Source organism: Manacus candei, unplaced genomic scaffold (assembly GCF_025592945.1).
Source record: "Manacus candei isolate 608988 ecotype Guabito, Panama unplaced genomic scaffold, ASM2559294v1 h1tg000131l, whole genome shotgun sequence".
Lineage (NCBI taxonomy): Eukaryota > Metazoa > Chordata > Aves > Passeriformes > Pipridae > Manacus > Manacus candei.
This window is the reverse complement of record NW_026138179.1, coordinates 1,199,277-1,217,778: the sequence shown is the minus strand read 5'-3', so window position 1 is coordinate 1,217,778 and position 18,502 is coordinate 1,199,277. Positions and strand designations below refer to the sequence as shown.

General features: G+C 41.4%; 1 protein-coding gene across 8 annotated transcripts in view; it reads left to right on the top strand.

Annotated features, from left to right (window-relative positions):
- SMPD3 (sphingomyelin phosphodiesterase 3) overlaps positions 1–18,502 on the top strand; it is an 83,881-nt gene that overhangs the window by 45,262 nt on the left and 20,117 nt on the right. For 7 of the 8 annotated variants that reach the window (XM_051771276.1, XM_051771275.1, XM_051771278.1 and 4 more), the window contains 2 exons: positions 3,556–5,179; positions 17,052–17,127. In XM_051771276.1, the coding sequence (XP_051627236.1) occupies positions 3,845–5,179; positions 17,052–17,127 (1,411 nt within the window). In that variant the 5' untranslated portion in view covers positions 3,556–3,844. Of the gene's footprint in view, positions 1–146; positions 284–3,555; positions 5,180–17,051; positions 17,128–18,502 lie in introns of those variants that run through there. The other variant, XM_051771279.1, reaches the window with a different exon arrangement.

Here is an 18,502-nt window from a genome sequence, read left to right as displayed (position 1 = left end):
CCAGAGGCTTGAGCAGCTTCATCAGTTTGGGGGGGTATTTGGTTTTTTTCCCTGCAGACATCTACTTAGCTGCTGACATCACCAATATTTAATGAGACTTGTCAATTCAAACTTCTTAGTGTTCTGTTTTTTACAGGTTAGTTCAATTAAGTTAAACCTCTTGTTTATACTGACTTCCTGCCTGATGGCAGCCTGTGGACATAAAAGAGACAGGCTGCAGAGCAGCAAGGCAGCCTTTGATTGCCTTCTTTAGAAAGAAAGGAGAACGTTTAGGCAGAAACTGGTAAGTTACCTATAAGGTAACTTTCCAAATCAGTCATTTCAGCAGTTTTATTCATTTTTTAAAAAATAATTGTTCTGCCAGTGATTTACAAGTATTTTTAAAAATACAGAGGAGATATTACTTTGAAGAACTTTGAAGAAATCTTAGTTGTCTGAATTGGAAAGTGTATTTTAGTTTCTTAGCAAAAGGAAGTTAAAACTTTTCTGACCATTTCTAGACTGTCTGCATAACCTTATTATGGCAACATTTCTTGTTTTGCCTCTCTTTCTCTACCACTTGTTGACTTGTACAGTCCTTTGTTTAGTTTGCAAGTGATGTTGGAGCTGGGAACATGTCTTTTGATCTATGGTGTCTCTAGCATACTTCTGGGCATAATTATAATCATAAAAATCTTTCAAACCTTTCTGCCTGACGTCTTGTTATCACTGAAGTTGAGATGTTTTATACTGCCACCATAAAAAAAATTAAATAAGGCCTATTTTTAGCCTTCAAACACTTAGAAAGTAATAAAAACAACTAAACAAGATTGCAGTTTACGTCTTTGTAGCATACAAAAATATCTGTTTCATTGCAATATCTTAAATTCTCCCTTAATCTCTCAAAGCCCTATGAATAAAGCATTGGATTACCAAGTAATGCCCTTCATCAGAGGAATTAGGCACTTTGGCTTTAGGCTCCATCTGAACCGTTGCATTAGCAGAGATGGCACTGACGTCATGTTTGCCAAGGGCCGGTGGACTCACACGGTGCCTTCCCTCACCCTTTAAGATCTTGTTGAGATAAAATCTGGCTCTCATGACTCTCTTAATTCTGGTTTTTTGCGTGGCTTTGAGACACCAGTATACATGTGACTTTGCAGCAAACAGTGAATCTGTAACAGAGCTTTGGCAAGTTGTGTGATTTCCTTCATCTGTAAGTGTAATGAATCAGGATAATAATTTACTTGGAAGAAGAGTGCTTTTAATTAGGATCTTGATGTGTCCATGTCTTCTGTCTCCAATATGCAAAAATGTAAAGGACATCCAGCTAATGATTCTGTTCTCCTTTTTCTCCAGCAATGATATCTTAAAACTTACCAGAGTTTTTAAACTTCTGTATCATTAGTTGTGGGGATTCTATGAGAATTCATGAAATAAAATGGATGGAATACATCTCTGTACTCAAATCCCTGTTGCCTCTCCAGCAGGCTGGCAGTGAGGAATACAACTGGCACCTGGTCAAAAATTGTCCTGATTTCTGAAGATACTCTCCCTTTTTAAGGCAGAGGAAGTGTAGGAGTCTCCAATGTGACCTTGAACCATCATTCAGTCTTTAATGTTCACAAAGAATTTCGTTCTTGCTAAAAGTTGTTAAAACAAACCTCAGTCAACCAATTTACTTTCTGACATTTGCTGTGCAGTCTTACCCCCCAAAAGCATTTGTGCTTGCATTCTTTTCTCTTCCTTTGTTACTAACACACATGTTGGATCTGCAGGAAGCAGGAATTGTTCCATACTGTATGTCCCCATCAGCTGGATAATTGCTCTTGTGAGCTATTTTAGTTGGGCATTTCATGGTTTGCTGGGCAGCTGTTTATCTGTCAGATTATTGACACTGCAGTCCATAACAGAACTGGCAAGAGTTGTGTTGGATTGATTTGGGGTTTTTTTGACTTCAGCACATCACTGAGCAGCGTTGACTGCTCTATCTACAAATTGTCACCTGATGTCGTGTTCCCTTAGGAGTTGTAACACCCTGTCATCATAGACTTAAGAAAACACTTATCTATAGAAGACCAAATTAGGCAAATTTTTATGGATCCATTGTGCTTCTGCATTTTTTGTGGTGTGTTGTTTTAAAATAGTAAAAGTCAAATTGACCTTATGTTCTGCAACACAACTGCAGCTTTCACCAGGCAGGTCGGCAGCCTGGAAGTTGGACTGTAAGGTTTGTGGTTTGTCCTCACTTCACAGATCCCAAACCCGATGTTCTGTTTACCCTTGGCACTGCTGTAAACAAGAACCTTTCTGGTCTGCTGCTTTTAGAAAGCATTTTAAGTATCCAGTAGAACAGAATAACTTCTTTATGTTTTTTTCTTTTCTAATGGTAATTACATTATTCGGGTAGGTTTTAAGTTATTTTTTCTGTCTGATATGTCCATGCCAAAGTCTCTTTTGAGCATTTTTACTGAAGAGTCCTAAAATCATTCAGGAAAACAAATCTGCTAGGCTTCCCTCTATTATCAGCATCCCAAAATGCCTTTGGCAACGAGCAAATGCCAAGCATTTGTTATTTGGCACTTGACTTGTCACTCATTTCTTTGAACTCAAACATGTTGCATGAGTTTGTTAAAGTTATGCTTAGCTAACAATTGAAGCAAAACAAAAAAAACCCCTTCCTCCATCTAACCTTTCCAATTTCCATCTAAATAGTACCATCAGGGCAAAACTGCCCAGGAGAGTCCAGCCCTTGGAGCAGAAGTGACTGGTGCTGGCAGAGGGTGCAGCCATGGCAGGGCTGTCACTGCCCTTGGGAGGCTGTGGGTGTGTTGTGGCACAAAACCAACTCCTTTTTCTTCTACCCTCCCCCCACACTTTTTTTATTTTTAATCAGGTTTTGGTGATCTTTTCCTGATATCAGTATATGTGTATTTATTACACATCATTGGATCTCTAGACATTCTCCTTGAGGTCTCTGAGGTCGTTCCTTGCATGCCCAGGACACAGAAGTTAAAAGCAGTTGTGTTATGGTCCCACCATCCTTTTCAACACAGGCACTTTCTACCTCTTTCTTCACCATAGGATTTGAGTACCAACTATTTTGTTTTGCTTTTGAAGGTGTTTATAGCTTTGTCCCCACACAACCCGATTTTTCTCATTCTATTTTAAAATTGGATTTCTACCTCTAGTCAGTTTTTGTTACAAGGCCCTGTCACTATCTTACCAGATTTTTCTTCCTTTTGTAAGATCAGACCCCTAAAAATTTGATGTCTTTGGTTAATCTTGACATTTACTAAATACCTCAGGTCAGAATTTCCCAAGTGGTAAGACTGCTTTTGATAGACCTAATCTCTCTTCAGAGGAAAGGTGAAACTGTGATTTATACTTGATTAGTATTGTTTCCTTCAGAGCTGAAAATTGGAATTTAAAAACAATAATGTAAATGACAATTAGTGTATATTTTGCTTAAATATTCCTTCTACATAATAAGCCTTTAATTGTTGTGAGAAAATCTGAATCTGCTTTAAACTTCCAATAACCATTACATATGTTTTGTCTTTTGTTTTTTTATAGGTTTCCCTTTTGCCTCTGGAGTGTTTCATTATGGCAGCCCCTAGTGAACAATGACATCCTTTGCCAAATATAGATGCCAAAAAGCCAGACGAAAACAGTGGCCTTGTTTCATTTTCACTCCAACACAGTGAAATGGTGCTCTTAAAGTTTTGTTATTGACTCTCACTGGAAAAAAACCAAAACTCCTGACTGGACCTCTTTTCCCCAGCCCTCTCCCAGTGTTCTTATGGATGCTTGACACAGTGACATCATGTAGTAGGCCCTGAAGTGTTGTTGTAATTGAGCTGCAATGGTTTTGTACACTTCTCCCTTTCCCAACAGCTTTCTGTCAGTTCTGCATTCTTTCTCCTGGGCCCTGATTTTCCCATGTTACTGGCTGGCAGACAGGCTCGTGGGCTCTTTTGTTCCAACCACCTACGAGAAACGGCAGAGAGCAGATGACCCCTGCTATTTCCATGCCCTCTGCATCATCATCACCACTCCCATCTACCTGGCACTGCTGGCAGCCTCTCTCCCCTTCGCTCTCATCGGCTTCTTGCTCTGGTCCCCGCTGCAGTCGGCCCGGAGGCCGTACATCTACTCCAGGCTCAGAGACAAGCACCGTGCCGATGGAGCCACGCTGCTCACCGAATGGAAGGCTGCAGGGAGCGGGAAGAGCTTCTGCTTTGGCACTGCCAACGTTTGCCTGCTGCCCGACTCGCTGGCAAGGTTCAATAATGTTTTCAATACGCAGGCGAGGGCTAAAGAGATCGGCCGGAGGATCCACAACGGGGCCAGCAGACCCCAGATCAAGATCTACATAGACTCTCCTACCAACACCTCCATCAGTGCCGCCAGCTTCAGCAGCCTGGCCTCCCCCCAGGGGGGAGAGAACACCAACCGTGCTGTTAACGCTGGCATCAAAAGGACAACGTCAATGGAGTACAAAGGAGACAATTCTGGCTCAAACAACAGCGAGGAGAGAGAAGAGAAAGGTGGAAGTGGAGAGCCAACTGAGGGAGAAGAAAACACTTGCATTGTCCGTATCAATGGGGAGGACAATGGCCACATGTCAGACCCAGAACCAGACACCGTCAATGGCCGGGCTCACACCAGCGGCCCGGCAGAGCCCTCGCTGGAGGGGGATGCAGAGATCTCAAAAACACCAAACCACAAACAGAAGGAAGGAGATTCTGGGAGCTTAGACAGCTACTCTGCCTCACGAGAGTCCCTGGTGAAGGTCCGTGCTGGAGATGGCACCGTGGACCAAAGCACTGTCAACAACAAGCTCCTCTACAAAGCTTCCATCATGAAGAAAACGTCGGTGCGGAAAAAGAAACACACGGACGAGACCTTCGACCATGAGATCTCTGCTTTCTTCCCTGCCAACCTGGACTTTCTGTGTTTGCAGGAAGTGTTTGACAAAAGAGCTGCAGAGAAGTTGAAAGAGCAGCTCCACCACTACTTTGAATACATTGTCTATGATGTTGGGGTCTACAGCTGCCACGGCTGCTGCAGCTTTAAGTTTGTGAACAGTGGCCTGCTCTTTGCCAGCCGCTATCCTGTCATGGATGCTGCCTATCACTGTTACCCCAATGGAAGAGGAATGGACTCCCTGGCTTCCAAGGGAGCCTTATTTCTCAAGGTAAGAGCCTTTTTGAAGCCACAAATATTGACTCTATATATGTGAGAAGTTATAATGTTAAATTACTTTCTCCTTTCTGTTAAGAGTTCAGAGGCAATATTCAGATTTAGATTTCCTGATATAACCTATATATGGGTCCTGTCACCTAGACACTGTATTAAAATGATGGATGTGCATGAAATAATGAGGGACTTTTGGAGGTAGAACTCAAGTATAATTTTATAAAGTCAAAATTTGAAGTAGTTTTCATGTAATTTTAGTTTATTTCTTTGCAGAAATATCTGTAAAAAAATGCCCGAATTCTAAGCTTCATAACATTAGCACAGAGCAATGGGTGTTACTGTTGGAAACCAGCTTATGCTTGTTGTGTGCTTGTCTGGCAATCAAAAGACAATTAGAAGTCTAAATGCCAGTATAATAAAACTGAAAGAATTGCAGTGAAATATGTGGCTACTTCTCTCTCTTGGTTGCAAAAGGATTAGTAAGGAAAGATAGGAGGAGTAAACAAGAGAAAAGAAGTGCCTGGAACACTGGGGAGCACAGAGCTTTTTTCCTTTATTAACACAGTTTACTTAAATTAACTAATGGTAGAGAGAACAGGAAGCCTGGGGTTATATGTCTGTAAATCACGAAAAGCAGAAATGAAAGTCTGCATGCAGCGATTTGCTTTTCCAAGGCTGTTTGTGCTTAGTTCTTGGGAGAATCTGGCTGGTCTCTTTCTAAACTGGAGAGAGGTCTCTTCTAATTTGTGAATACTGGATCTCAGATTTTGGAATAGGTTTCCCTAACTAAACCCTGAACTTTTTTGTAATGCTAGCAAAGTACACCAGGTGCTCAAATTATATGTATTTTCTAGTCCCAAGTCCTCAACATAAGCATTAGTAGCCATTAAGAACATGGATTGTGAATAAGGATCGGTGTGGGGTTTTGTACCCCCTGTTTGTAATTTGTAAACAAAGAAAAAACTTGATATTGTACCTTGTGTAAAAAAAAAAAGGGCAAATATTAGATTTTGCATTCTGATAATAGTTCACTATTTCATATACATTTGACATAAAAGGCTATCCATATCTGAATACAGATTTCCAAAAACTGGATCTAAGCTTTCTGTGCTATACTCTTATGTGTTTATAAACAGCAACAATTTATTGTTTTCATCATAAAGTGCTGCCAGCAGAAAACAGACATAGATGTTGTGCAGTATAAATACTGCTGGGGTCACAAAGACTACCCTTCAACATATGCACAGAGTGGGGATTAGGAGATTAAACCCAATCTGTTTTCAGCTGCCCACTGCTGAGTCACTGATTTGCCACCCAGCTAGGCAGGCTGCAATGTCTCCATTTCTCTTGCAGAAAATTAAGCCTCTTTTCAAAATTCCACTGGGATGATGAACTTAATTATGGATCCGAGTAGTTAAATAATGTTACAGTTGAGCAGGGAATAGAGACCAATTATTGTGAAGATTCAAAGACGACTCCGTTCTTTTAAATATAACAGAATTCTGCCCAGCCAAAAGACCATTTTTTCTCCTCTCTGTGTCATTTTGACATACTGTGCTTCATTCCTAAAATATTTTTCATTCTGAGTTAAGTCTGTCTTGATATGAAATTACTTTCTGTCTTCATTATACATTAAGTGATCATCGGTCATTTCTTTGACAGCAGCAGTAAGAAAAAAAGTAGGAACATTCTATTTAATTTTATCTTTGAAATAAAGTAGGTTTGAAGGTTGTTTTTCTTGATGTAGTTCTTAATCAGTAACTGAGTGTGTGTGGACTCCAGAGACAAAAGCTACAGTAAGTAAAAGCCTGGTTTATTTTTGAAGTCAGTGAGAATCAATCCATTAACTTCAGGAGCCTCGAGGTCTCGCACTGGGGTAGCAAAAGGTATCAGAACTCTGGTTGGCAAGTGTCATTCTAGCCAGCAATAGACAGCTTATATCCCTATTTTTAGGTGGTAGTTTTCCTGGCTCTTAGAGCATTTTGAATGTATATAATACAAACCAGTCCTACATTAGAGTTTCTCTCAGTTTGGTTTTAAAGAAAGTAAGAGAGCCTTGCAGAACCAGAGAGTCCTGATTGCTTCCCATTCCATAGTGGAATGGAGTTGAGTGTATCTGTCTATGCAAACTCTGTGTTTTTAAGTTCCTGACTCCTGTGGCAAGCACAGTGTTTCCATTGCTGAAGTAGAAAAGACAACAATTGAGTGTTGTTTAAGGATACTTATGCAGACTGTTCCCCTTGCACAGCTTCCATCTCTGAGTAAAGGAGCAATTGCTCTCCATGTTGGTTAAAACCAAAAAGTTGTGAAAAGTGGTGATTGAGGGGAGAGAAGACTTTCTTGTTTTGAAAATGTGGATAAAGCCAGTCAATGTTTCCACTCACTGGGAGGATGAAGCCTTTATTCAGATAATTCTGAACCTCAAGACAGTCTTAACATCTAAATTCAGAAGAATGTTAAGAGAAAGAAACTGGTTCTTGTTTGATAAGTATGATTTGTCTCCTTACTATAAATATAACTGTTAAGGAGATAAATTAAAGGTCTCAGAACTAAATATTCAATGAAAGTTTAAATATTTTGAAAAAGACAAAACTATTTTGGGGGACAGACCCCAATTGCCCAGGTACAAGGGTTTTGCACTTTTTTACATTTTGCAATGTGTTCTGTCTCCAGTGAGGAGGAAATGATTTTCCATTGCTGCCCTTTTCCCTGCCCTGTCTTTACTATCTTGTTTGTAAAGTTCAGGTAGAGATTTGGAAGGATTTGAGAGATGTACTTAGTCATACAAAATTATTTTACCCAAGAGACTTACAGAGCTCAAGGATTATTATTAGTAGCTCTAATAACAATCAGCTCTTACCTACTTGCTCTTCATTCCTACATCTCAGGGTGCTTAATGAAGAAAGGTCAATACCTGCCTAATAGAAGGAGAAACTAAAGCACAGGAAGGGAGAGTGATTTGATTGTGACTTAACACCTCCAGTGTCACAACCAAGGAATGAAGTTGGAAATACATTCCAGAGGCTTTTAGCACTGTTTAGTGCCTTCTAACATCTGTCTGCAGACCTGTGCAAAGGAAGCTTTTGGAGCCCTGGTCTGTTCTCCTCACAGAGGTGTCTGCCACAAAGGGGGCTGTTGTTGGTGCTCTCCTGACAGAAGTCACAGGCTGGTTTTTCCATCTTTGCAGGCTGATGCTTTCCAGGTCAGTGGGAACTCATGAGGATGATGTAGTTGTGAGTAGCTGTTGTGTAAAGTCCATTTCTGCAAAACTGGAGGGCTGATTTACATTGAGCACTTGGAACTCTTCAAACTCTACCAGTGTTTCTACCTCTAATCTGAGGGTCTCATTGGGATGTAAGAGGGACACAGTCCCAGGAAAAATAGCATATAATAAGGGGGAAATGTCACTTACATCCAAGTGACAGTTTCATGTCTGAAGTGTTAAACCACTGTTCCTAGTTGCCACTAAAGACTCGGAGGAGAAGTTAGCAAATACATAAATCAGCCAATCCATTTTCATCCTCTGACAGGCTGGGCCCTTGGGAGACTCTGCCGTGACTCTGTTCCAGCATTGCATTTCACATTAATTTAAAATGCCAAAGAGAAGAGCCCTTGAGTCTCCTTTGGAGGTTTTCTAACTCCCAGTGCCTGTGCTGCAGACAGAGGTGGGGAGTGGGGCTGGCACAGATGCTGTGCTGGGGATTCCAGCTGGAGGCTGGCTGGGCTGTGTCTGGAACGTGGGCACACTGCAGGGGGCTCAGCTACTCTGCAACCATTGCTTGGACACACCTATAATACTAATTCACAGTGCTTTGGATGAGTTCAAAGGGAGTTTTAAAACACACATCCTTTTCAGAAACTGGATGTTCATTTTGCAGTCAAATCAAGTTTAAAAGATATCAGTGAGGCTGAGCAGGAACTGTGTAATGCATCACCTGTCTGTAGTTTACTGGGTTTCAAACTTGCAACATCCATCTTTAGACAGAGGATTTAGTGTGGAGCCTTCTTAGTTCCACTGTCTGTCAGGGATGCTGTGTCAGTTTGGGACAGTGGTGCAACAAAAGAAAGCATCCTTAACTTGACCTGATGAATTTGTCCATATTTTTCCAGGTGTATCAATCTAACAACTCACTTCTGCGGACAGATTTTGCCTCTCTTATTCTTAAATTGTAATAGCTGTAACTGTAATGTAAATCTAAGCTATACAAGACATGTAAATGCATACATGGGGTAGGGAGGTGAGTGAAAGAGGTATCATTCACAATGGCTATCAAGTGAAGAGAGGGTTTGGAGGCTTTTTCCTCCCAATGAAACTGGGAGATACAGAAGTATTTCATGTAGAAGGCTGCCCTTCCTATCGTTCTTAGTAGGAAATTATTCTGATTTTTGACATCTGCCAAGAGAGCAAATTCTAGCAAAAATAAGAATTCTCACGTAAAACACAGTATGTGACTATAAAGCAAAACTACACTTTGATGTAGGTAGTTTGAACAGTTAATAGTATTTTTCAAAATCAAAAGAAATCAAAAGGAAAAAGATGTCTTGTAGATTTTGCTAAATTTCTGGAAGAATTTGTGTTTAATTAATAGTAATTCCTAAGGTTATTAACAGATTTACTTTTCAAATTCTCTGAAAATTAATGCTGTTCTCAGGGAGTACAGGAATTGTTCAGGGAACATGTTATTATTCATTGCTTAAAGGAAACCTAGCAACCTTTGCTTTGTGTGCAAAGCTCAACTTGTTTTCCAAAGAGCTGATATGGTGGTAACAGATGGCAGAAGGAGCAGCAGCTCTGATTGCAGAACTGCTCTGAAGCACAGTTTTTACTGTTTTCTCCTCTCGAGGAGCCTGCTTTGTGTGAGACAATGAGGGTTCCCTGAATTACCCTCTGTGGTTCCCTGGTTTATGTTCCTGGTGCAGACACATTTCCTGGGTAGTTTGGCTGCCCTTCTGTCCCAGCCAGCCGGGGTGTGTGTCTGGCACTGGGGGGATGGCACAGGAAGGGCAGTGGCTGCTCTCTGACCCCACTAAAACAACAGGGAGACTTTTCAGTGCTTAGATTTTCTTGTCCTTGATCCGTTGTCCAGCAACTACAGTTATCCCAAGATGTATAAAAGAAAGGTCTAGTGCTGCTCCTGAATTTGTTTAGATGACTCTAAAGCTGTGCCATTTAAGGCAGGAGGGTAACCTAAACATTTTCCACAGGCTCAGTTTCTGCTGAAAAATGTTAATGTAGGAATTGGATGGAGTCCAATAAACTGCCTGAGACTTTTTATAAAAAGAACAAAAAGACCCTACCATGGCACTGTACCATGTTCCTTCACTTTGTTATAATTAATGTTACTAATCATGGTTTTTTTCCCCTTCATTAAGGGGGACAAATAAAAACTGTTGTGCAGACTGAAATACAGATTTGAGAGAATGTGAGCTGTGGGCTTTATCCTCTTCAGAAGAGGAAGAGCCTACATTCGTGGCACCAATTTACAGCTGCTTTCCCTCACATGTAAGCTTAATGAACCTTTGCCAAATAACAAATTCTCTGAGTTCACAGTACAGTAATTGTTGTCACATGGCAGGTGGGGAAAAATAGGATTCTGAAATGATCAAGAGCAAATGTAGCTAGAAAGAATTGCAGAATTTTGAGCTGATCTCTATAACATTTCAAACTTCTTTAATATACTTAAATAACATATTTATAATAATAAATTAGTGTCTTCTTTAGAAGCTGCTACATATTTCTGAAGGCAAAAGGCAGAGCTGTCAAAAGACTAAAAATAAGCTCAATCTTTTTACGCTGTCTAAGCATACCAAAATTACATCTTTCTTGGGAGTTAGGACTAATCTAAGTCATCTCTGTGGGACAGGAATATTTGAATTGGGAATGTGATTATCTGCAAGTTCTCCTTGGTATCTTCTCTGAGCAGTACCAGGAGTGAGGACAGGGTTTGACTGGTTTTCCAGGGAGTTTCTCAGTGCCTGCTTTCCTGCTTTTCTTGGAAAAGCACTAAATGGGAACCCGGGCTGGGAGGGGTTGATACAGTTACAGAAGGTTACAGAAATGTTGTACTGGAAAGGTGGAAACTGTACTTCCTTTTCTCTTCCTCACTCTATCTGCTCCTTATAATTCCATGGGATTACATAATGATATCCCACAGCAGGAAACAGAGGGGCACAAACCCTGTTAGCACATCCTGCAGCATCAGCCTCGGAGGTCTGAGCCTGGAGTGTGTGTGGAAATATCACTCCTTGTGCTTGTACAGTTGCTTTATCCACAGTAATTCAGTTGAATCTCAACCTTCTGCATTTCTAGTGGAGCTTCTCTTGAACTTAAACAATATTGGCTCCATATGGGGAGATGAACGTTTCTGTGGGAGTCAGTCCCTGTCACCCTGACTGTAAATTCTGTTTCTGGGCCCTGCTCTTCCTCTCTGTCTGGGGTGTTTTATTTCCAGCACAAACAGTTACTCCAGGCCCTGGCAGATGATTCTTTACAAATGCAGAGTTCATGCTTTTGTTTTTAGGGGGAGAGGTTTTTTCCCCCCGAGCATGCAGGGGTGCTTTCAGCCTGGCTAGTTTGCCTCTGTAATATGAACATCATTAGTTTGGTTCTTGTTGTGACTGTCAATTTGTTTGCCATAGAGCTCTGTACTTTGGAGACTTACCCTCTTCAGAAGGGGGTTGCAGGAAGCAACATTACATGTCGCATTTATTTCAGTGGCAAAATGACACCTTCAGGGTCACCTGAGCAGGTGAAATGGGTGGTTTTGCTCATTTACAGGCCAAGATGTGATTAAATTGTAAGGGCTGAAGCTGGAACTGGGCTGGTAGATCCTGTCTCCTGAGGGAGTCTGAGGGTTTCAGTCAGATTATTGACCTTTCCCAGCCTGGCTTTATTGGCTGTGTGTAGGTTGTGGGGTGACAGACTCTGGGGAGATCCTTTTCTAGGAGTTTGCCAAAATTTTAGCTCTCTTCCTGTTTGCATAGCAGGGTTTGCTTCCCCTGAAGGAAGAGGCAATGGCAAATGCTTGGACTTGTAGGTAACCCTTCGTTTAAGGTACACATTTCAGAAACTGCTTTATTTTAGGTTTTTTTGAATGGCTCCCTCCTGGCAATGCAAAGCTTCTAGAAAATGTCACTAAAGGTTAAATTCTCCTCAAAACAAACCTTTTGTTTTTGTCTACATATTACTGGTCAGTATTTGAGACTCTAGTTTGATTCTTTAATCAAGTGGCATGGCCCAGATTTTTAATCATTAAAGAACATTTCCTTCCAAGCATTTGATGATTTACTAACACAGCAATGATATGTTTGAAGCTGGTTTTCAAGCTGTCACTGAAATACCCCAGCACTGAGGTAGCATTTCTCTGGGTTTTGTTTAAGTATCTGTTGATGCTTTTCTTGACGTCCAGACGCAGTAGAACTGGTTTGCACTGCTGGGACAGATGTGTGTAAACATAAATGTTAGAGATGAGGTATTTGTCAGGTTTGCAGCTTTGTGTACTTACTATACTGGCATAGTATCCACAGGAGATGTGCATGGGTTTCCAGTTAGCTCAGAAAATTCCCATGATAGCAAGCAATGGGATTGAATTTTAAGTTAATTCCTTTGCTGTAGCTCTAAAATTGCAGTTGTTGCTACTAATTAATTTTTTTTTCTTGTCAATAAGAATCCTTCTGCCATAACCTTGCTGGCTTGATTTCTTTCATGAGCAGTTTACTACCTGATAGCAACCTCAGTGGAGGGCAAACCACTCCTTAGTCCATACAGGACTGGATTTTGAAAAACAAGTCTGGGAATATATACAATTTTGCATAGTACAGAACAGTCCCAGCATGGTCTCTCCAACAGATTGTACTACTATGCTATGGCATGGAGATGAAATCTTTTAATAGAAAGGACTTGATGTCAAATGCTTTTGTGTGCTTGACAGAGTTAGTACTTGGAAAATAAAAATTCAGAGCTATCAGTTTTGCACTTATTTATTTGATTTACAGGCAGGGGACAAATGTAAATATGAAGCAGCAGAAACTGGCATTTTGGATTCCAAACACACCCTTAGTAGGCTTTCCCCATTAAGGGAAAAAGCCTCTTTCCCATCTGTGATGAGCTTTTAACACTCCCCTCCCAAAAGCAAGCAAAATGTAATGGTCAGTGGTGTAACAGGAGTCTGAATCCAGTCTTAGCTTACCAGTGTTTGACTGGTTTGATTATTGCAAATGTTGTGAAAGTCGGAGTATATTTTGCGTATTTCAGCATAATTTTGAAAAATGCTAATTTGTTTATGTGAAAATTATATAACTGGGACACTCTATTAAACTGCAGATAGATTCTCTTAGTTTTAATTTTACCTCTAGGTAACATTAGAGTTTAACAAGACATTACATATGATTTTTTCCCCTTGTAATAATTATCCTATTTTAAAACATTGGGACTTTATATTTAGATATTACCTTCCTGTACATTTCCATAGACATAGAAGAGTTGTTCCTGGCACAACTAAGACCATATGGTGATTTTTAGAAATCAGTATCAGAAGTAGTTCTCTGCAGAAGGTTAATTCAATGCATGTTATTGACACAGAACTACTGATGCAGGGCAGTTGAGGTGAACTCAAGTCAGGCTTATGGTGAAGGAGCCACTCTGGCTTATTTATTTACATATATTTTCTTTGTAAATGTGAGTTCAGAGGGTTCTTCTGTGTTAAGCAGCAAAAATGATACTTGTGCTGAGTTGGTGTGGTGGAAACAGAACCCTTGTGCCAAGATCCACGTTGCAGCTGGACTGAAGGCTCAGCGTTGTGTTCTGTGACTGCCACGTTGAGTCACCACAATATAACATACCCTGGGACATGGAACAGTCTAAAAGTAGCTACAGCAGTTGGCCACACAAAAGAATGTTTTTATGCAGAATTACAGGGCTTGTAATATCCCAGAGGTCGAGTAGTTTTCCTGTCTGCACAACCCATAGTCCTTGTCCATCTGTGAAATACCAAATTAGATTGAATAAACAGATTTTTCTTACTATTTTACTTCAGATCATGTTTAATCTAGTAGAGCCTCTACTGTAGCTGGGAACTGAGGAGGACCCTGCAAGGGTATTTATTTACTTTCCTAGTAGTGGTCACAAATATTTGCCTCCATTATGATTATACACCAGATATACTCTGCTTCATGGTTTCCATCAATACTGCCACTGAAAAGAAACCCCAAACCCCCCAAAGCCAAAAAAAGCTGGAGGGAATGTGAAATCCAGGAGACAAGCTGCTCTGGGTGCACTTCCATGCAGGCACATTGTGATGATGTTGATGATGTGATGATGTTGATGATGTTGATGATGTGATGATGTGATGATGTGATGATGTGATGATGTGATGATGTTGATGATGTGATGATGTTGATGATGTGATGATGTTGATGATGTTGCTGATGTGATGGTGTTGCTGATGTGATGGTGTTGATGATGTGATGATGTGATGATGTTGATGTGATGATGTTGATGTGCTCAGCTCTGAGCTCTGTGTGTGTACCAGTGTGTTCCCCAAGCCCTCCCTTCCCCCGGACTGTGTGCAGAGCCCTGGGCTCTGGCCCTGCAGGGCCAACCCCGAGGGGCCTGTGCTGCCCTCACCCCCTGCTCCAGCACAGCCAGGCTCTATCCTGGGCCATCCTGGGCATTCTTGGACAGGAGACACCGAGTCCATCTCAGTGCAGAGCTGTGCCCGTGGGCACCCTCCCGATCCACAGTTATTTGTGACTGATGGAAATGTGGGATCCTGGCACAGGTGGGTGATGGGCACGAGGCCTTGGCAGGCACTCCATGAAGGCTGCACAGGAGAGCCTAAAGCCAATTTGAGTTGAATTCTTTTTCTCAGCTGACTGTGATTTACATTTGGATGTTCAGCTTTTAGACTTAAATCTTTTATGCTTTTTGGATAGAGATGCTGAGATTATTCCATCTGCTTTAGTCAATAAGGGGATTACCAGCAGCACGTTCCTGCTGTAAGGCAGAGCACTCTCCAGGCAGTGGTTTCCCTTCAGTGTGCTTGCTGTGGATGGCACTGAAGGGCATGTGACAGGAGCACTTGTTCCCTGCAGCATGAGACACTCAGATCAGTGCACTGGTGGAGACTTTTTATAGTTTGCAGCATTGAAGAGAAACCCCGATTTTGAATTACTAATTTTGGAAAATATAGTTCCTACACCTGCCTGTCCTAGATAGCAGAGGAAATAAACGGTTTCCCACTTTTCTGTTGGAATGGCATATATTGCATAAAAAAAGCTGGAGAGAATGCTCCTTATGATTCCCCCGTGACAGTGAGACATTCAGAGCCAGGGAGCCTGAGGGAGGAGGGAAGAGTCTGTGCAGGGAAGCTCCTGCAGCAGTCACTGCCAGCCACCCAGCAGATCAGCCCGTCCTCTGAGACTGCTGCAATCCCCTCAGTTCAGGACAGTCTCCTCATGGAAGAGCAGATGCAGCAGTGATTGCCTGTGTTCTCCTTGTTTTCCTCTGCCTTCACCCTCCCTGAAGCAGGTTAGCTGAATGGGAACAGCAATAAAAACACCATCAATATCCATTTGGAAGATGGTCTAAAAAAGGACTGAACAGACTGAAGACAGAATAATGCCAGTTGTTTATTACACACTCCCCTGGCTGGCACAAACCCTCGAAAGATAACAAGGCATTGTTAAGTACAAATGACTTCTAAATTCACTTACTGCAAAGCTGACTTTCCAGTTATAAAATGAATCAGATGGTTCTTGGATAGCTGAAAAACAAGAAAACCAACCAAGCTTACAAAACTGTGTCTGTATGAAATGGAACTCTGCTTGTTATTTAGGGGTGTCAGATAAAATTTGAACCTAGCCTTGTGAAGGAGAGTTATCTGTGATGGTGTTTTCTGAGCTCTGGGTACAACTTTCCTCTGTGGACATTTTCTTTGGTCCATGCAGTAGTGCCACATTAACTGTCAACAAGAAAACCACACACTCAAACTAGTTGCCTTCCACAATCCAAAACTTGATCCTCACATCATTGGGAATTTTGATTTGCAGCTGTGTAAGTCCTCAATGGCCAAAACTGTCAGTAAAGTTGAAAACCTAAACCAGAACTTGATTCTAATTTGCTTGTGTGTCCACCCACAAATACATTTTAAAAAGATTGTCACATATGCTACAGCTGAGGAACTCCTGCATTCTGGTTTCCCTGGCAGCCCTGCCTGTTCTGTAAGAGCAGGAGTCCACATTGTATTCATCTGCCTGGCAGGCAGGGGGGCTGCTGATGGGAGCTGAAGGATGTAAACCCTGCTGAGGAACACCAAAAATCCCCAACACCTTTGTAAAGGAATGTAAAAAATCCCTTCAAATCCAAAACTTGCTGTAGAATGGAGAAAACATTGTCAAAATCAATATTTATTTCATGTTTCATCCTTTTCTCAGACTCCCTTGGAGTCTTCATTCTAGTTGTACTCAGATACCAAGCCAGTTAGGCTGCTGATAATATGAGTTTTATATGGCACTTGAGTGGTGGGCCTGAATCTTGCATATGAACAAGGGCTGGGATACCAAAGAGTGACAACATAAGTGGGACAGAGAACCAGTGGGACTGCAAAGAACAGGAGAAAGTCAAATTTTTGCACATGTTGCACTTCAAAATCAAAACAGTGAACATGGCAACTGGGAAAGGTGTCAGTGTGCTGGCAGCAAGCCCCATAATCCCAGTAAGCTGCAGTGTCTCTGGTGCTGTGTGTGTGTGTTTTCTAAGTGCAGCTGGACAGGGTGGGGAAGGAGGCCAATACAGAGGCTGCAGAGACAGGCTTGGCAGTAGAGTTCTAAGAGCTCTTCTATTAATCACCTTTTTATTTCTTCCCTTCCAGGTGCAAGTGGGAAGTACACCTCAGGACCAAAGAATTGTGGGATACATTTCCTGCACTCACTTGCAAGCTATTGCAGGTACTGTCCTCATGTGCATCTCTCAGTTTGTCTCTGTTTCCAGCCCTGTGGGGGGGTTCCTGTGCAAAAGGAGCAGGTGTTGCTCCTCCTGTGTTTCTGACAAAGTGCAGGGAGCATTGCAGAGAAGGGTAGACAAGTATCCCCAGCCTTTCTCATTTCCAGGCTCAGAGTAATTAAGTAGGATAGGACACAAACAAAAAAGTCCCTCGAGAGCTTTTCTTCTCTTTGCTCCCTCTTAACCAAATACTGTTATTTTAGAAATACATCACTATCATTGTTACCCAACAGCATTTAACCCGTACTGTGAGTAGTAGCATATAAACCAAAATTTCTTTGTATTGGATAATCAGGGCATAATCAAAAGATACAAGTTGGGACAGTTATTCTAGCTGCTGATTTCTGATGTAAAAAGCCAAAATTCTCTAGTTTTTGACTTTCAAATTTCAAATGACTAGCAGGTTAATACACTCATTGGAAAAGTCTCTTGGTCACGTTTAAAAGCAGTTTCATACTTAGTGTAGTAATAAAAGCCAAATGTACAACCCTCTAGTTTGAGTATGAGCAGAATTTAATTTAGCCAGAGGTGTGGATATCTTTCATTTTACTTAATCTGACTGTGACTCTTGTGCTCCTGGTGCTGCAGAGCAGGCAGAGCCCTGCCAGGCTGCCTGGGCACAGCCCTGTGCTGCAGGGCAAGGCAGGGAATGGTGGACATTGGGAATGGTGGAACTCCCACCCGTGCTGGGCACGTCCTGGTTCCCCCTGCCAGGCAGCCAGTGCTGCTGCCCTGTCACTGCCTCAGTCACAGAGCAACTGGGGAACAAACCTGCCCGTCCCTCAAGTGCATTAGAGAGACTGCAGAGTTCTAAAAAAGACTAATGAATTTTTCAGCTACTTTTTAACAATGTAACATCCTTCTCTGCTTTTCTATTTTTAACTTATGGTAATGCACTGTGAGATTACTGTTGTGGAGCTGAGATTTGTTGCTGTTCTAGTTTAGTTTTTGGTTCTTTGTTTTTTATTTCTAGTTTTCAGTCCTGTTCCTTTTTACTTCCTAGTCTTGAATTCTCAGATCTTGATAACCAGATTGTGAAATCCCTAAAATATTAAAGAGGAAGAGGATGGGGGGGAAGCAATGTTCTATTTTGAAAGTCAGCCTAAAGCTTCTTCAAGGGTAAAACACAATCTTTCATTTCATGCTTTGCATTTTTAGGCTTATCTGGTTCAAAATACATTGAAATAGAGCAGACAATGATTTAAGAGTTTGTCCTTAGATATATTTGTTTCTGTAATGAAGTGGAAAACTAACATTTGTTAAGTTTGGCAGATCTGTGCTTTCTGATTTGCATCATCTAATTCGTAACATTTCACACAT